Raw genomic sequence first — 15,250 nt, 5'->3', positions numbered from 1 at the left:
CTGTAATTTCATTGCAAATGTATTCCGTTACATGCTTCCCACTATTTGGTGGGACTCACCAACCAATGTAATTGCGCCTTTTTCATCCCTTCGCTCGAGCCAAATAGATTCTGTCCTCTGGGTGATCTTCTTTCTCCAGCACTGCCAAGTTCTCCTTCCTCGATACCGCCACCCCTCCTCCCTTTCTTCCTTTCCTAGCTTTCCGGAACACTTTATATGCAGGGATATTTAACACTCGGTCCTTCCCTTCTTCGAGCCAAGTCTCTGTGACAGCCACAACATCACGGGGCGGGCCTCTCTCAGCCCACGCCGGTTCGGAGAATCACCAGGCCGGGCGCGATTCGCGCAACGCCATCCTGACGCCTGTCCGCCGATTCTACGCGCCCCCCCCCTCCCGGCAATTCTCCACTCGGGATGGGCCGAGTGGCCACCGAAAAAAGCCCGAGTCCCGCCAGCGCCGTTCACATCTGGTCTTACCCGGCGGTACCTCGTTGTCCATCCTGGCGGGGGCGGCCTGCTTGGGGGGGGGGGGGGTGGCTCCACCGTGGCCTGGCCCGCGATTGGGGCCTACCAATCGGCGGGCCGGCCTCTCCTGGTGGGGTCCTCTTTTGCTCCGTGCCGGCCCCTGCTCGCACCGGTCGCAGCGCGCATTCGCGCCGGTCACAGCGCGCATGCACAGACCCACGGCGCCCGTTTAACACCGGTATCGGCCGCTGGAGTGGTTTGGGTCGCTCCAGTGCCGTGCTGGCCCACTGTGCAGCAGAGGATCGCTACACATAGTGGTCCGATGACACAGTCGTTAAACTCTCCGCGTTAACGACGGCGTCAACACTCTGCCGTAAGATGGGAGACTCCCGCCCCATATTTCCACGTGGAAATCCGAGTCTGTGACTCGCCAATCTTACTTGCCACGCTCCATGCATTCAAATACCTGCATAGAAACCCTGATTTAGACTCTTATTATTTTCTCTTTTACTTTGATCCTTCTATGGGCTGCACGGTAGCACAGTGGTTAGCACTGTAGCTTCACAGCGCCACGGAACCGGGTTCGATTCCCAGCTTGGGTGACTGTCTGTGCGGAGTCTGCACGTTCTCTCCGTGTCTGCGTGGGATCCCTCCGGGTGCTCCGGTTTCGTCCCACAAGTCCCGAAATACATGCTTGTTAGGTGAATTGTACATTCTGAATTCTGAACAGGCGCCGGAGTGTGGCGACTGGGGGATTTTCGCAGTAACTTCATTCATTGCAGTGTTAATGTAAGCCTACTTATGACAATAATAAAGATCATTATTAACTCACTATTCCCTACACTAGGGCCATCTGTCTGTCCATTACTCTGTGCACCCTGGTATTCCTCTCTGATATTATCTCCTGGTTCTCATCTTAGTTTAAACTTTCACCAATAACACTAGCAAGGAACTCAGTCCTAACTCACTTTTGAGGTCCTGTTTACTAATTTTCTCCCTAGCTCCCTAAAATCTAACTACAGGACCACATCCCAAATTTCTCCCAGTGTCATTGGTGCTGATGTGGTCCACGGCTGCTGGCTGTTCACCCTCCCTCCTCAGGGTGCTCTGCAGGCACCCAGTGACATCCTTGACCCTGACATCAAGGAGGCAACAAACCATCCAGTGGCCATGGGAATGCCTATCTGTTCCCCCTAATTACTGAATCACCTGTCACTATTGCCCTTCCAGACTTAGCCATAACCCCCTGTGGAGCCGTGGTGCCAAGCCCACCCACTCTGCCGGCAAGGCTGCAGTTTAACAACTTAACTTCTGACAGAACCTCAGGAGGAGTCGGGAACGGTCCTGCTCGAATCAGTGTGTTTGTGTGTGTGTGTGTGTGTGCGCCACAATTGAGTTCAATCTTATTCTCTGATCCGTTACAGACTGATGGAGACGCTGCGGGATGACATCCCCCCACCATTACCTCCCAAGGTGAGCTGCACTTTCTATCCTCCAAATCCCTTCGGGAACGGGATAGGAAAAGCGAGGGTGTGTTGGGAGAGATGGGGGAGAAATCCAGATCTGAGATTTTCAGATAAAAATTAATTTGAAAACTCCCTATGTATAATGTCAGAAATAAGTGGAAAACTGGGACGTTGCACTTTTAAGTGTTGGAAGATTCTGGACTGTGTGGAGACTCCATAAAACAGTCCAAACTCCCCAGTCATTCACTGATGGGTCATCCAACAGTTAAAAGCTAGCCAGTTCCAGGCTATCGGGGTGAAGATGGGAGGTCGGGCCTACTAATTTAGGCCTGATGGGCTGCCATGCTAAGAAATAATGTGCTGCCTCCATTGAGGGGTATTCCGATTGTGAGGTGTTGCCTTGCCATATGTCAGGAATATTCTGGGGCCTAGGCCCCCTTTTGGACCATTCTGCACCCATGGAGGAGTTTGTAGATCTGGACTGTCCCTCCCAGGTCAGCAGCGAGAGTTCAGTTGCGACCATCCATTCAAGGCAACCGAGAACCAAACCCTGTCCCTTAGCCAACACGATCAGAGCACAGCTTCAGCGCTTTCCAAAGCAGTGCCCTCTATGGGCAGATCATGGTTACCGCACAGCCACAATGTGGTCCCAAGACTCACATCTACTGAGAACTTTGCGTAACCACGCCCCCCCCCCCCCTCCCCCGCCCCTGGCTGTGAGAAGTACTCACAGCCAGTGTAGTACTTCTGAAGTATGGTCAAAACTTGGCAGCCAATAGGCGCACAGCAGGATCCCATAAACAGCGATGGGATAAATGACCGGTCCATCTGTGACTTTGGTTCAGGGATAGGTATCGGGTGGGACACCAGAGAGAGTGCCCCCAGCTCGTCTCTGAAACAGTCCAGGGGATGGTTTGATTCTACCGCAGAGGACATCACATCCCACCCAGGGGATAGCATCTCGCTCAGTGCAGCACCTTCGCCAAGCATTACTGGCAAAGCCACAGTTTCGTTCCACAACTCGTCTTTCTTATAATTGACGGCACATCAATTTAATAAGCTAAACGAGAACCTGCTGGCAACTGATCCCGAACTGGGGCAGGGCCAGAGGTCAGCCACCTTTATACGGAGCCTGAGGGGAGGAGCCACAGGCAGAGCCAGCAGAGACAACAAACAAAATAAACAATACAGTAACAGTGGTTTACCACAATATATACAATACAGTAACAGTGGTTTACCACAATATATACAATACAGTAACAGGGGTTTACCACAATATATACAATACAGTAACAGTGGTTTACCACAATATATACAATACAGTAACGGGTTTACCACAATATATATAATACAGTAACGGGTTTACCACAATATATATAATACAGTAACAGGGGTTTACCACAATATATAGAATACAGTAACAGGGGTTTACCACAATATATAGAATACAGTAACAGTGGTTTACCACAATATATAGAATACAGTAACAGGGGTTTACCACAATATATAGAATACAGTAACAGGGGTTTACCACAATATATACAATACAGTAACAGGGGTTTACCACAATATATACAATACAGTAACGGGTTTACCACACTATATAGAATACAGTAACAGGGGTTTACCACAATATATAGAATACAGTAACGGGGTTACCACAATATATAGAATACAGTAACAGGGGTTTACCACAATATATAGAATACAGTAACGGGTTTACCACAATATATAGAATACAGTAACAGCGGTTTACCACAATATATACAATACAGTAACAGCGGTTTACCACAATATATAGAATACAGTAACAGTGGTTTACCACAATATATATAATACAGTAACAGGGGTTTACCACAATATATAGAATACAGTAACAGGGGTTTACCACAATATATAGAATACAGTAACAGGGGTTTACCACAATATATAGAATACAGTAACAGGGGTTTACCACAATATATAGAATACAGTAACAGGGGTTTACCACAATATATAGAATACAGTAACAGGGGTTTACCACAATATATAGAATACAGTAACAGGGGTTTACCACAATATATAGAATACAGTAACAGGGGTTTACCACAATATATAGAATACAGTAACGGGGTTACCACAATATATAGAATACAGTAACAGGGGTTTACCACAATATATAGAATACAGTAACGGGTTTACCACAATATATAGAATACAGTAACAGCGGTTTACCACAATATATACAATACAGTAACAGCGGTTTACCACAATATATAGAATACAGTAACAGTGGTTTACCACAATATATATAATACAGTAACAGGGGTTTACCACAATATATAGAATACAGTAACAGGGGTTTACCACAATATATAGAATACAGTAACAGGGGTTTACCACAATATATAGAATACAGTAACAGGGGTTTACCACAATATATACAATACAGTAACAGCGGTTTACCACAATATATATAATACAGTAACAGGGGTTTACCACAATATATAGAATACAGTAACAGGGGTTTACCACAATATATAGAATACAGTAACAGGGGTTTACCACAGTATATATAATACAGTAACAGGGGTTTACCACAATATATAGAATACAGTAAAAGGGGTTTACCACAATATATACAATACAGTAACAGGGGTTTACCACAATATATACAATACAGTAACGGGTTTACCACAATATATATAATACAGTAACAGGGGTTTACCACAATATATAGAATACAGTAACAGGGGTTTACCACAATATATAGAATACAATAACAGGGGTTTACCACAATATATAGAATACAGTAACAGTGGTTTACCACAATATATAGAATACAGTAACAGGGGTTTACCACAATATATAGAATACAATAACAGGGGTTTACCACAATATATAGAATACAGTAGCAGTGGTTTACCACAATATATAGAATACAGTAACAGGGGTTTACCACAATATATATAAATGGGATCCTGCAGCTGCACCGGTTACTGTCAAGGGTTGGTTCGCGTTGCTGAGTGACCCGGTCAAGAAGAACGATTTGAACTTGGGGGCTTAACTTTATAGTCCCCAGGGGCTTCCCGCCTTTCGGGGCGGACCCTGTACCCGGTTCCAGGTGATTGGACTTTGTTCCAATTGCTTGATTCGATTTCTCCAATACTGGAGCGGTTCCCTGATCGATGGGCGGTCTTGAGGTGTCCGTTAACCTCTTTTGTGTTGGCTCCTGCTGGCGCCGGGGAGTCTGGCTTAGCTTTGTTAATCCCAAAAGTTTCGATTGTACCTGGGGATCGCTCATTAGTATGTAGATGGCTGCTACATTATTATGCAGATGGCTGTTTGTATCAATGCTGTCTGGGCTTTTGCAGAGTTTAATACACAGTAACTTGCACCTGCTGGTTTCTGCCTGTGTTGGCTGAATTTCCCTGCAGCCTTTGCTGTTCTCCATTTTACGTCGGGAGTTGGCCAACCCAGGTGGCTACAGGATCATGTCCTCAAGTCTCTGGATTGGTACTTTAACCCATGACTTTCTGACTCTGGGATGGGAACGCCACACACACTGAGCCACACAGTGCACACATTACCTACCATAGGCGACCCGTGGTTTGGAGAGGGCGTATTTACCAGGTTAGCCCATTTCCAATCTGCCTTACGGTCTTCACCCCATTGCTGGCACACTCCTCCTGACGGGATAGCAAGATTCTCACCTGTACCTGATGCCCCCCCCCCTCGGCGAAGTTCAAGCGTTTACCCCTTTCTGCCACCCACAGCCAAAGTTCCGGAGCAGCTCCGAGGACAGCATTCCCGAGGAGGAGAGGATGAAGACGGTGGACCAGCGCCCACGCTGCCAGTACCTGCCATCCACGCTGGTGCGGTGTTCCAGCGGCCCTTCAGCAGCTAAAGCCCCCAAACAGCCCGCCGCCGGGACCTCCAGGAGCCCAGTGCATTCCGCCGTCAACATCAGCGGCTCAGGTACGCCAGCAACCTACATTAATGTCGGGCCTTTAACGCAGTGAAGCAACACAAGCCGCGCAACAGGAGCGTAAATTCGGACCAAATTGATACCGCGCCACGTGGAGAGACCTTGCAAGTAAAAAGGCTGGAAATGCTCAGCAGATCAGGCAGCATCTGCAGGGAGAGCAGCTGAGTTAATATTTCAAGTTGATGACCTTTCATCAGAAAATGTTAAGAGATGTGGAAGGTTTTAAGCAATTGCAGGGTCGGGAAATTGGGGGAGGTGGTGGGGGGGAGAGAAGGACAAAAGAGAAGGTCTGCGATTGGAGGACGGGAGAGATTAAGGACGGGATTCTCCGACCCCCCCCCCCCCCCCCCCCCCGGCCGGGTCGGAGAATCCCCGGGGGGGGGGGGCACGGTGACCTGGCCTGCGATCGGGGCCCATCAATCTGCGGGCGGGCCTGTAACGTGGGGGCATTCCTTCCTTCCGCGCCAGCCTCTGTCGGGCTCTGCCATGGCTGGCGCGGAGAAGAAACCCCCTGCGCATGCGCAGGAAACACGGCGGCCGGACTGCGCATGCGCCAACTCGCGCCAACCCCTCCGGCGCCGGCCTAGCTCCCGGACGTTCGCACCGTTCTTGGGCCATCCCGCCAATTGCGGGGGAGTCCCGCCCTAAAAGTCAAAATGGATGATGGCACAAGGAAGGAATCATACAATCCCGACAGTGCAGAAGGAGGCCATTCGGCCCCTCGAGTCTGCACTGACCCTCTGAAAGAGTGCCCTACATAGGCCCACTCCCCTGCCCTATCCCCATAACCACACCTAACCTGCACATCTTTGGACACCAAGAGGCAAAGAGAACAGCCAATCCACTTAATCTTTGGACTTGCGGGAGGAAACCGGAGCACCTGGAGGAAACCCACATAGACACGGGGGAGAACGTGCAGACTCCGCACAATTTAATTGCCAGACGACCAAAAGATGTCAGGTCAAGTGATCAACTACTTGGTCAAAGAGGTCAGTTTTAAGGAGCTCTTGGCGGCAAGGTAGCACAGTGGTTAGCACTGTTGCTTCACAGCGCCAGGGTCCCCGTTCGATTCCCGGCTTGGGTCATTGTCTGTGCGGAGTCTGTACGTGCACCCCGTGGGTTTCCTCCGGGTGCTCCGGTTTCCTCCCACAAGTCCCGAAAGAGGTGCTGTTAGGTGAATTGGACATTCTGAATTCTCCCTCTGTGTACCCAAACAGGCGCCGGAGTGTGGCGACTAGGGGCTTTTCACAGTCACTTCATTGCAGCGTTAGTGTAAGCCTACTTGTGACACTAACAGGGAATCCCTGAAGTTGGGGCCACTAATAGTCATGGAAAATGGGAATTCAGCAGGAGGCCAGAATTGGACGAGTGCAGCTTATGGGTCTGGAGGCAGGGGGTGAGGCCATGGAGGGATTTGTTAAACAGGAATGAGAATTTAAAATTCGTGCCGTTGCTTGCCCGGGAGCCAATGGACCTCAACGTTCGCAAGGGATGATGGGGGATTAGGACCTTGTGTGAGTTAGGAGACAGGCAGCAGAGTTTGGATAAGCTGTCATTAATGGGGAATCGAAGATGGGTGGCTGGCCAGGGCACCAGTGGAACAGGCGCGTCTCGAACAAGTGCAGATGAAAATTTCAGCCACAGGCAAGTTAAAGCAGGATTGGAGTCAGGCTCTGAAAGCATTGACAATAATGTATGCCAGTTATGCAGAGCGAGATCTCAGAAATAGCAATGGCCAAATCATTTGTTTTAGTAATGCTGGTTGAGGGGTAAATATTGACCAGCACACCGGGGGAGGATTCCTCGACTGTTCTTCTATGATTAGAGCCATGGGATCTTTTCGACGCACCTGAGAGAGAAGACAGGCCATTGGTTTAACATCTCACCTAAAAGATGGCAGCTCCAACAATGCAGCACACCTTCAGGTGCTGTACCACAGTCTGAGCATAGATCTTGCGCTCAAGTATCCGCAGCAAGGCTTGAACCCATGACTTTGTGACTTGGAGGTTAGAGTGCAAACGTCCATAACCCACACGGGAATTGCTGTGCTCCTGCCCTCTGCTCAGTGCCACCCCAGCTGAAATCGGGAGCGGAACGCGAGACAAACTGTGTCTCCGTGCTGGTCCACTGGGGATAGGTTTACTCAGCCTAGCCCTGGGAGACCTCCGGGGTTTCTGGATCTCATTTGTTTGCTTTCTGCCTCGGCAGATCCCGGCCATTGGGCGAGTCACCTTGTCAAGGACACAGGAGGAACGCCGCCAGTACTGCCACGCAGGAAGGAGAAGAAAGAGAGACTGGTAGGTCGTGTCAGCTGTAAGATTAACCACATACGAGACAGAGTTGTACTGACTACCTGCGTGATACATCACCGGTGACTTCTACTACCTACTCCCTCCGCTAAGACTGAGGCTGAGTTATTGGGGCATCGTAATAATATCAGCCATTCCACACACCCAGATTCAACTTAAAACCATTCGTTCTCTTTGAAAATAAACAGGAGAGTCCTTCCAATTCTGTCCCCTTCTGGCTCCCATTCACACCCCAGCCAAGTATCCATCCTTCGAGTGTGGGCCTGGGTAGTCAATAGCTGGAGGCTATTTAACTATGGGGGGAATTGCTGGTGGGTTCAGTCTCAGAGTGACGTAATGCCTACGTTTGGAGAGCAACTGGAATTCCTTATTCTCCACCAAAGTCCAACAGATTTGTTTCAAATCACTAGCTTTCAGAGCACTGCTCCTTCCTCAGGTGGAGCCTGAGGACAAATGCAGGAATAACAAATTCCAAACAATCACAACAATTTATACTACAGGGAGCTAGGGTGCTGATTGGTAGGCAAGTCGCGTCTCATTGGCCGAGGCATTGCCATAGGAACAGCAATGGAGAACTATAGGCTCCTCAAGCTCTTGGCTTGAATATATTCCTTTTGATTGCAGGGAACAGGACCCTAGCTATGAGCTCAACTGATTATCTTAAATTGGTTCTCAGTGTAGCTGTTCACACAATCAGGGTTGTTTGGCAAGTGCTGCCCAATCGCAGAATCACATCTAACTAACAGCAGACATTTTGTTCAGCTGCAATTTCCCCATCGGTCTCCTGGTGGTGCTGCTGCACCACTAGTGGTCGCATGTGTCCTCAGCACCACCCGCTGGAGTCTAGTGGTACTGCAGGTCGGGGGGGTTTGTTCAGCAAATTGCAAACCTCAAAATAGCAGGACCATGAGATCTCTATGAAATGAACAATTTTTATGGAGTCTGGGAGGAATTTAATAAGATAACGAAGGTGCGTGTGATTCAGAGTTGGTCTGATCATCGAGGGAAGCCGAGAACCTCAATGCCGCACTCATAGAATCACAGAATCATTCCGGAGGAGGCCATTGGCCTATCGTGTCAGCCCCGGTTCCCCTCCCTTTTCCCCATACCCTTCCTTCCACATTGTTTCCATTCAAATAATCACCTAATGCCTTAATGAGTGCCTCGATTGAACCTGAGGCAGTGGTGTTGTCACTGGACTAGCATATTAGGGGTATCGCGGTACGGAGGTGGGATGTACCTTATACCGTAGTATGAGTGGTAAAACCTGCCTGCCGGTTCCGCCCAGCAGGCGGAGCATAAGAGTCTGTGTTTCACCCACAGCAGTCATTCTGTACCAGAGCTGCTGGGGTAACTACTTGTTCATTAAAGCCTTCAATTGGACTACAATCTCGCTACAGAAATACTCCTCTCAGCCTTCTTCTCGCTGAGGACACCAGTCCCGACCTCTCTAATCTATCCTCATCACTGAAGCTTCTCATCTCTTATAAACCTCGGGCGCCATCTAGTGGGAACGTTTCTAAGTGTAATTTTGGGCGGGTTATGCTGGGAGTTTCGCGCCGGCTCTGAAGGTGAGTTCCCCACCGTTATCTAACCACACTGAGTTTTTTGGGGCCCTTGGGAGTTTCCCCCCCCCCCCCCCCCCCCGGTCAAACCCACACTTACAATTTTTTTTTTTTAATTTAGAATATCCAATTAATTTTTTCTAATTAAGGGGCAATTTAGCGTGGTCAATCCACCTACCCTGCACATCTTTGGGTTGTGGGGGCGAAACCCACGCAGACACGGGGAGAATGTGCAAACTCCACACGGACAGTGACCCAGATCGGGATCGAACCTGGGACCAGATTCTAACAATTGGCGAGCCAGCCAGGACTTAACATTCCTTCAGTTGCAGATTCTAACAGACCTCAACACCGTGAGGCAGCAGTGCGAACCACTGCGACACCATTTAAATTATTTTAAACACTGCGAAGCTGAGCTCGCTGCCCAGACCAGCCCCACAGAGATCGGGTCACCCTTTTGAAAGGGTGCCCCAATCTCCAAGAGGGCTTGAGGGTCCCCCGCACTCCCCACCATAGGAAATGTCACCCCCACACACATGACCATTACCCCACATCCACCCAAGTGATGACAGCCCGCTTTGGGGTCGCTGAGGGGCCCCCCTTTTCAGGCCTTCCCATGCCCTCTTTCGCAACCCCCCCTTCCAGGATACCCGCCCTTCACCATCCCCCCTCGTTTCATGGGCATGGCTCCCAGGCTCTGACTCTTGGCAGTGCCGCCCTAGCACCTGGGCATTGCCACTCTGGCACGTTGGCAGTGTTCCTGCTGGCTTTGCAGTGCTAGGTGGCATTGCCAAGGTGCCAGCCTGGCAGTGCCAAGGTGCCCATGTTCAAGCGGGAGGGCCAGGGGGGGCCACCATGCCCTATCCCTGACCACTCGGGGGGCAGTGATGGCCTGGGAGACCACCCGGGTGCAGTTCCACCTGGTCCAGGTTTGTGTACAGGACACACCTGGGCAATTTTCCACATTGCCAGGTAGATGCCAGTGTTGTAGCTGTCCTGGAACACCTTGGCTGGAGGTGGGTCAAGTTCTGGAGCACAGGTCTTCAGTACTATTGCCGGGATATTGTCGGGGCCCATAGCCTTTGCAGTATCCAGATTATTGAGTAACAACGGGGTGAAAGGTTATTGGGGGTGGGCAGGAATGTGGGGTTGAGGGTACAATCCGATCAGCCACGAGCTTATTGAATGGCGGAGCAGGCTCGAGGGGCCGAGTGGCCTCCTCCTGCTCCTAATTCGTATGTTTGTAGAGTTCACAAGTAATTAATTTGTCATAAAGGACTCTGGGATAAAGGTGGGATCATGAAAGGCTCCATAGAAATACAAGCTCTTCATTCTTTCCGAGAGTGAACTAATTGACTCCGAAGCCAAGCTGACTCTGCCATTGGTGCCCTGGTCTGCTGTTTGCTCAGGGTTGGGCGCTCAGGAGCTAAGCTTCAGATCTCTTCCCACTGCAGATCCCTGTGATGGAGAGGGTATGGCTGCACAGTCAGTGAGGCTCTCACTGCGCTGGCTGTGACGGTCCCTCTCGGGAGTGTCACTTTCAGAGAGGAGAGTGTAGAGTGGTAAGGATGGGGGTCAGGGGTGGGGTGGTGCGGGATGATGGTATCACTGTGTGCACAGCCTCAACAAATTGTTCTGTCTCTCAGGTGCCACCTGATGCTGATGTCCCCTCTGTGCAAAAAGTGCAGGTAAGACACACCCAGAAACACTGCACCTGGGGACTGGTCGACGGGAGGTTATTGAGGGGGTGGGAAAGGGGAGTGTGAGAGGGGGGTTCTCACTCCCCTGCCAAGGGGTGTCCTGTGTAGAGGAGGATGGGGAAGGCCCAGGAGAGGGAGGGGAGTCACATTCCTGTGTAGAGAGAGAGGGGATGGTGTGTATTGGGGGAGGGCGAGGGGAGTGGAGGAGGGTCTGATTCCCCATCTCAGGGCGGAGGTTTTAATTCCCGTGTCAGGGTGGAAGGGGAGGGTGGGGAGAAGTGTCTCATTCCTGTGCAGGGCAAATAGGATAGGGAGGGTCTCCTCTTTGGGGCTGGAAGGAATGAGGGTCTACCCTGTGTAAGGAGGGGATGGCTTAGTGATCTGTAGATTTACTGCCCCTGTGAATGCGAGACTAGTTTGTGTGTGTGTGGATGTGGGGGTGGGAGGGGGGGGATCTGTGGATTGGATTCTCTCTGCAAGGGATGAGTTGTGGAAAGGGTCTGTGGTAAAATTCCTCCACGGGACTGCAATGGTGGGAGACAGGTGTTTGACTCTGTCCCTTTTGGGGTTGTGGTAAACCACTGTGGTATATAACATGTGTATTGTGGTAAACTGCTACTGTATTACATGTAATGTGGTAAACCACTGCCCGATGGCTCCGCCTCCCCTCGGGCTCGGTATAAAGGTGGCTGGTCTCCGCCTCCCCTCGGGCTCGGTATAAAGGTGGCTGATCTCTGCCCCTGCCCCAGTTTGGGACCGGAGGCCAGGAGGCTTTCTGTTTAGTTTATTAAAGCCTCAGTTACGTTCACCACTCATCTTGTGTTCATTGATGGCACATCAGGGGTGCTTGCATTTTTGGGACTGATGCATCGGGCTGGGTGAAATCACCCAAAACACTGGCAACTGGTTAGAATTCGATCAGCAAGGTGACAAATGGGAATGGACGAGACAGGCTTTGATCTGTCCGATTGTGGGCTCAATGCCTGACCCGGGGAGGGTCACTTTGACCTTGGGCTGGGCAGGTAACAGTTCTGCGTGGTCCGTATGGGATGTAACTAATGACTGAACGCAAGGAGAATATATCACCCAACTCCATCCCACCCACCCCCGCCTCAAAATAAAATGTGCCATCCATCTGATTGGCTCCTGTTGAACCCTTATTAACCCGGAAATTGTTTGCTTCAGCTGGAGGTTCCGTTAGTGAAAGTCTTTAATGGCTGTCCTCTGAAGATCAACTGCGTAATGTCATGGATGCATCCCAACACCAAAGGTAACAGCCCATCATTGCTCTATAAGCCTGACGTATTCCAGCAACGTTTCGAGTGACTAGTGATGCTCTGAATCAGCTGAGGTTTTAGAGTTCAGTGGTGGCTGCAGATCTCTGATTGATATTTCTTTTACAGCCAAGCACCTGATATTGGGGTCAGACGACGGGATTTATAACCTGAATCTAAGTGAGCTGCAGGAAGCCATATTAGAACAGGTAAGGTCAGACCCTTGTATTCACAGCCCTCACGTATGTGCATCACACACACACACACACACACACACACACGGTACACATGAAAATGAAATGAAATGGATGAAAAATGAAAATCGCTTATTGTCACAAGTAGACTTCAATGAAGTTACTGTGAAAAGCCCCTAGTCGCCACATTCCGGCGCCTGTTCGGGGAGGCTGGTACGGGAATTGAACCGTGCTGCTGGCCTGCCTTGGTCTGCTTTATAAGCCAGCGATTTAGCCCTGTGTGCTAAACCAGCCCCCATGACACACGACCTGGGGAGGCAGTGGCACCTGGGGAGGCAGTGGCACCGGGGGAGGCAGTGGCACCGGGGGAGGCAGTGGCACCGGGGGAGGCATCGCGTATTGGTATTGTCATTTAGCTCAGTGGGCTAGACAGCTGGTTTGTGATGCAAGAACAAGGCCAGCAGCGCGGGTTCAATTCCCGTACCAGCCTCCCCGAACAGGCGGCAGAATGTGGCGACGAGGGGCTTTTCACAGTAACTTCATACTTGTGACAATAAAAGATTATTTTTATTATTATTAATCCTGAGACCCAAGGTAATACTCTTTGGTACGGGTTCAAATCCCACAGGGCAGGCGGTGGAATTTGAGTTCAATAACAATCTGGAATTAAAAGTCCAACAACGACCATGAAACCATTGTCGATTGTTGCAAAACCCCACCTGGTTCACTCACGTCCTTTAGGGAAGGAAATCTGCCGGCCTTACCCAGCCTGGCCTACATGTGACTCCAGACCCCACAGCAATGTGGTTGACTGTTGAATGCCCTCGGGGATAAGCAACAAATGCTGGGCCAGCCAGCGATGCCAGCATCCCACGAATCGAATCAAAAAAAATACACAGATTACTCATTGACATGGATGTGCCTGATATGAGTATTGACAATGCGTAATAAATGTTTGTGAGTTACTCATGTACATTTTACCCGTAAGCATTCAAACTGTGTGCATGTTACAGTGCATATGTAAAGTCCTGTAGGGTAAATTTTCCAATCCCGCCCACCACAGGAATCATGGCGGGCGGGACGGACAATTTAATGGATCGTTAAAGGGTCCAGAAATCCCACCCTATGTGGCCTGTGTGAGTGTGTTTCCCTCTATGTATGTTACCCATGTGTGTCAATGTCGACATGAATTTGCGCATTTACCGATATGCATTTTACCCATAATGCTTGTTATCTTTGTGCATTACCTGTGTGCATGTGTTACCCATGCATTACCTGTATCTGTGTATGTTATCCATGTTCATTAGCTGTATCCGTGTGTTACCTGTCTGCATGTGCCGTGTCTGTGTTATGTGTGTCTGAGTTACCTGTATGTATGTGCTAATTGTATCCACTTGTTACTTGTTCCTATGTGTCATCTGTGTGTGTTACCCATGTCCGCGCATTACCCGTGTCCGCACATTACCCGTGTCCGCGCATTACCTGTGTCCGCACGTTACCTGTGATCATGCGTTACGTGTGTCCGCGCGTTATTTGTCCGCACGCTACCTATGATCGTGCGTTACCAGTGTCCGCGCGCTACCTGTTACCGTGCATTACCTGTGTCTGCGCATTACCCGTGTCCGTGCATTACCTGTGTCCGCGCGCTACCTGTGTCTGCGCACTACTTATGACGATGCGTTACCTGTGACCGTGCATTACCTGTGACCGTGCGTTACCTGTGACCGTGCGTTACCTGTCACCGTGCGTTTCCTGTGACCGTGCGTTACCTGTCATCGTGCGTTACCTGTGTCCGCGCGTTACCTGTGTCCGCGCGTTACCTGTGTCCGCGCGTTACCTGCGTCCGCGCGCTACCTGTGTCCGCGCGCTACCTGTGTCCGCACGCTACCTGTGTCCGCGTGCTACCTGTGACCGCGCGTTACCTGTGTCTGTGTGTTACCTGTGACCGCGCGTTACCTGTGACCGCGCGTTACCGGTGTCCGTGCGCTACCTGTGTCCGCGCGCTACCTGTGTCCGCGCGCTACCTGTGTCCGCGCGCTACCTGTGACCGCGCATTACCTGTGACCGCGCGTTACCTGTGTCCGTGTGTTACCTGTGACCGCGCGTTACCTGTGTCTGTGTGTTACCTGTGACCGCGCGTTACCTGTGACCGCGCGTTATCGGTGTCCGTGCGCTACCTGTGTCCGTGCGCTACCTGTGTCCGCGCGCTACCTGTGTCCGCGCGCTACCTGTGTCCGCGCGCTACCTGTGACCGCGCATTACCTGTGACCGCGCGTTACCTGTGTCCGTGTGTTACCTGTGACCGCGCAT

The 15,250-nt window shown here is 50.5% G+C and overlaps 1 protein-coding gene across 1 annotated transcript in view; it reads left to right on the top strand.

The window, feature by feature from the left end:
- Window positions 1–15,250, top strand: part of LOC140402404 (mitogen-activated protein kinase kinase kinase kinase 5-like) — a 211,746-nt gene that overhangs the window by 156,930 nt on the left and 39,566 nt on the right. The window contains exons 17-22 of the mRNA XM_072490159.1: window positions 1,890–1,938; window positions 5,687–5,888; window positions 8,107–8,195; window positions 11,419–11,460; window positions 12,658–12,742; window positions 12,876–12,955. Coding sequence (XP_072346260.1) covers window positions 1,890–1,938; window positions 5,687–5,888; window positions 8,107–8,195; window positions 11,419–11,460; window positions 12,658–12,742; window positions 12,876–12,955 — 547 coding nt within the window. The remainder of the gene's footprint in view (window positions 1–1,889; window positions 1,939–5,686; window positions 5,889–8,106; window positions 8,196–11,418; window positions 11,461–12,657; window positions 12,743–12,875; window positions 12,956–15,250) is intronic.

This window comes from Scyliorhinus torazame, chromosome 25, assembly GCF_047496885.1.
Source record: "Scyliorhinus torazame isolate Kashiwa2021f chromosome 25, sScyTor2.1, whole genome shotgun sequence".
Classification (NCBI taxonomy): Eukaryota; Metazoa; Chordata; class Chondrichthyes; order Carcharhiniformes; family Scyliorhinidae; genus Scyliorhinus; species Scyliorhinus torazame.
This window is presented reverse-complemented; position numbering and strand designations above follow the sequence as displayed.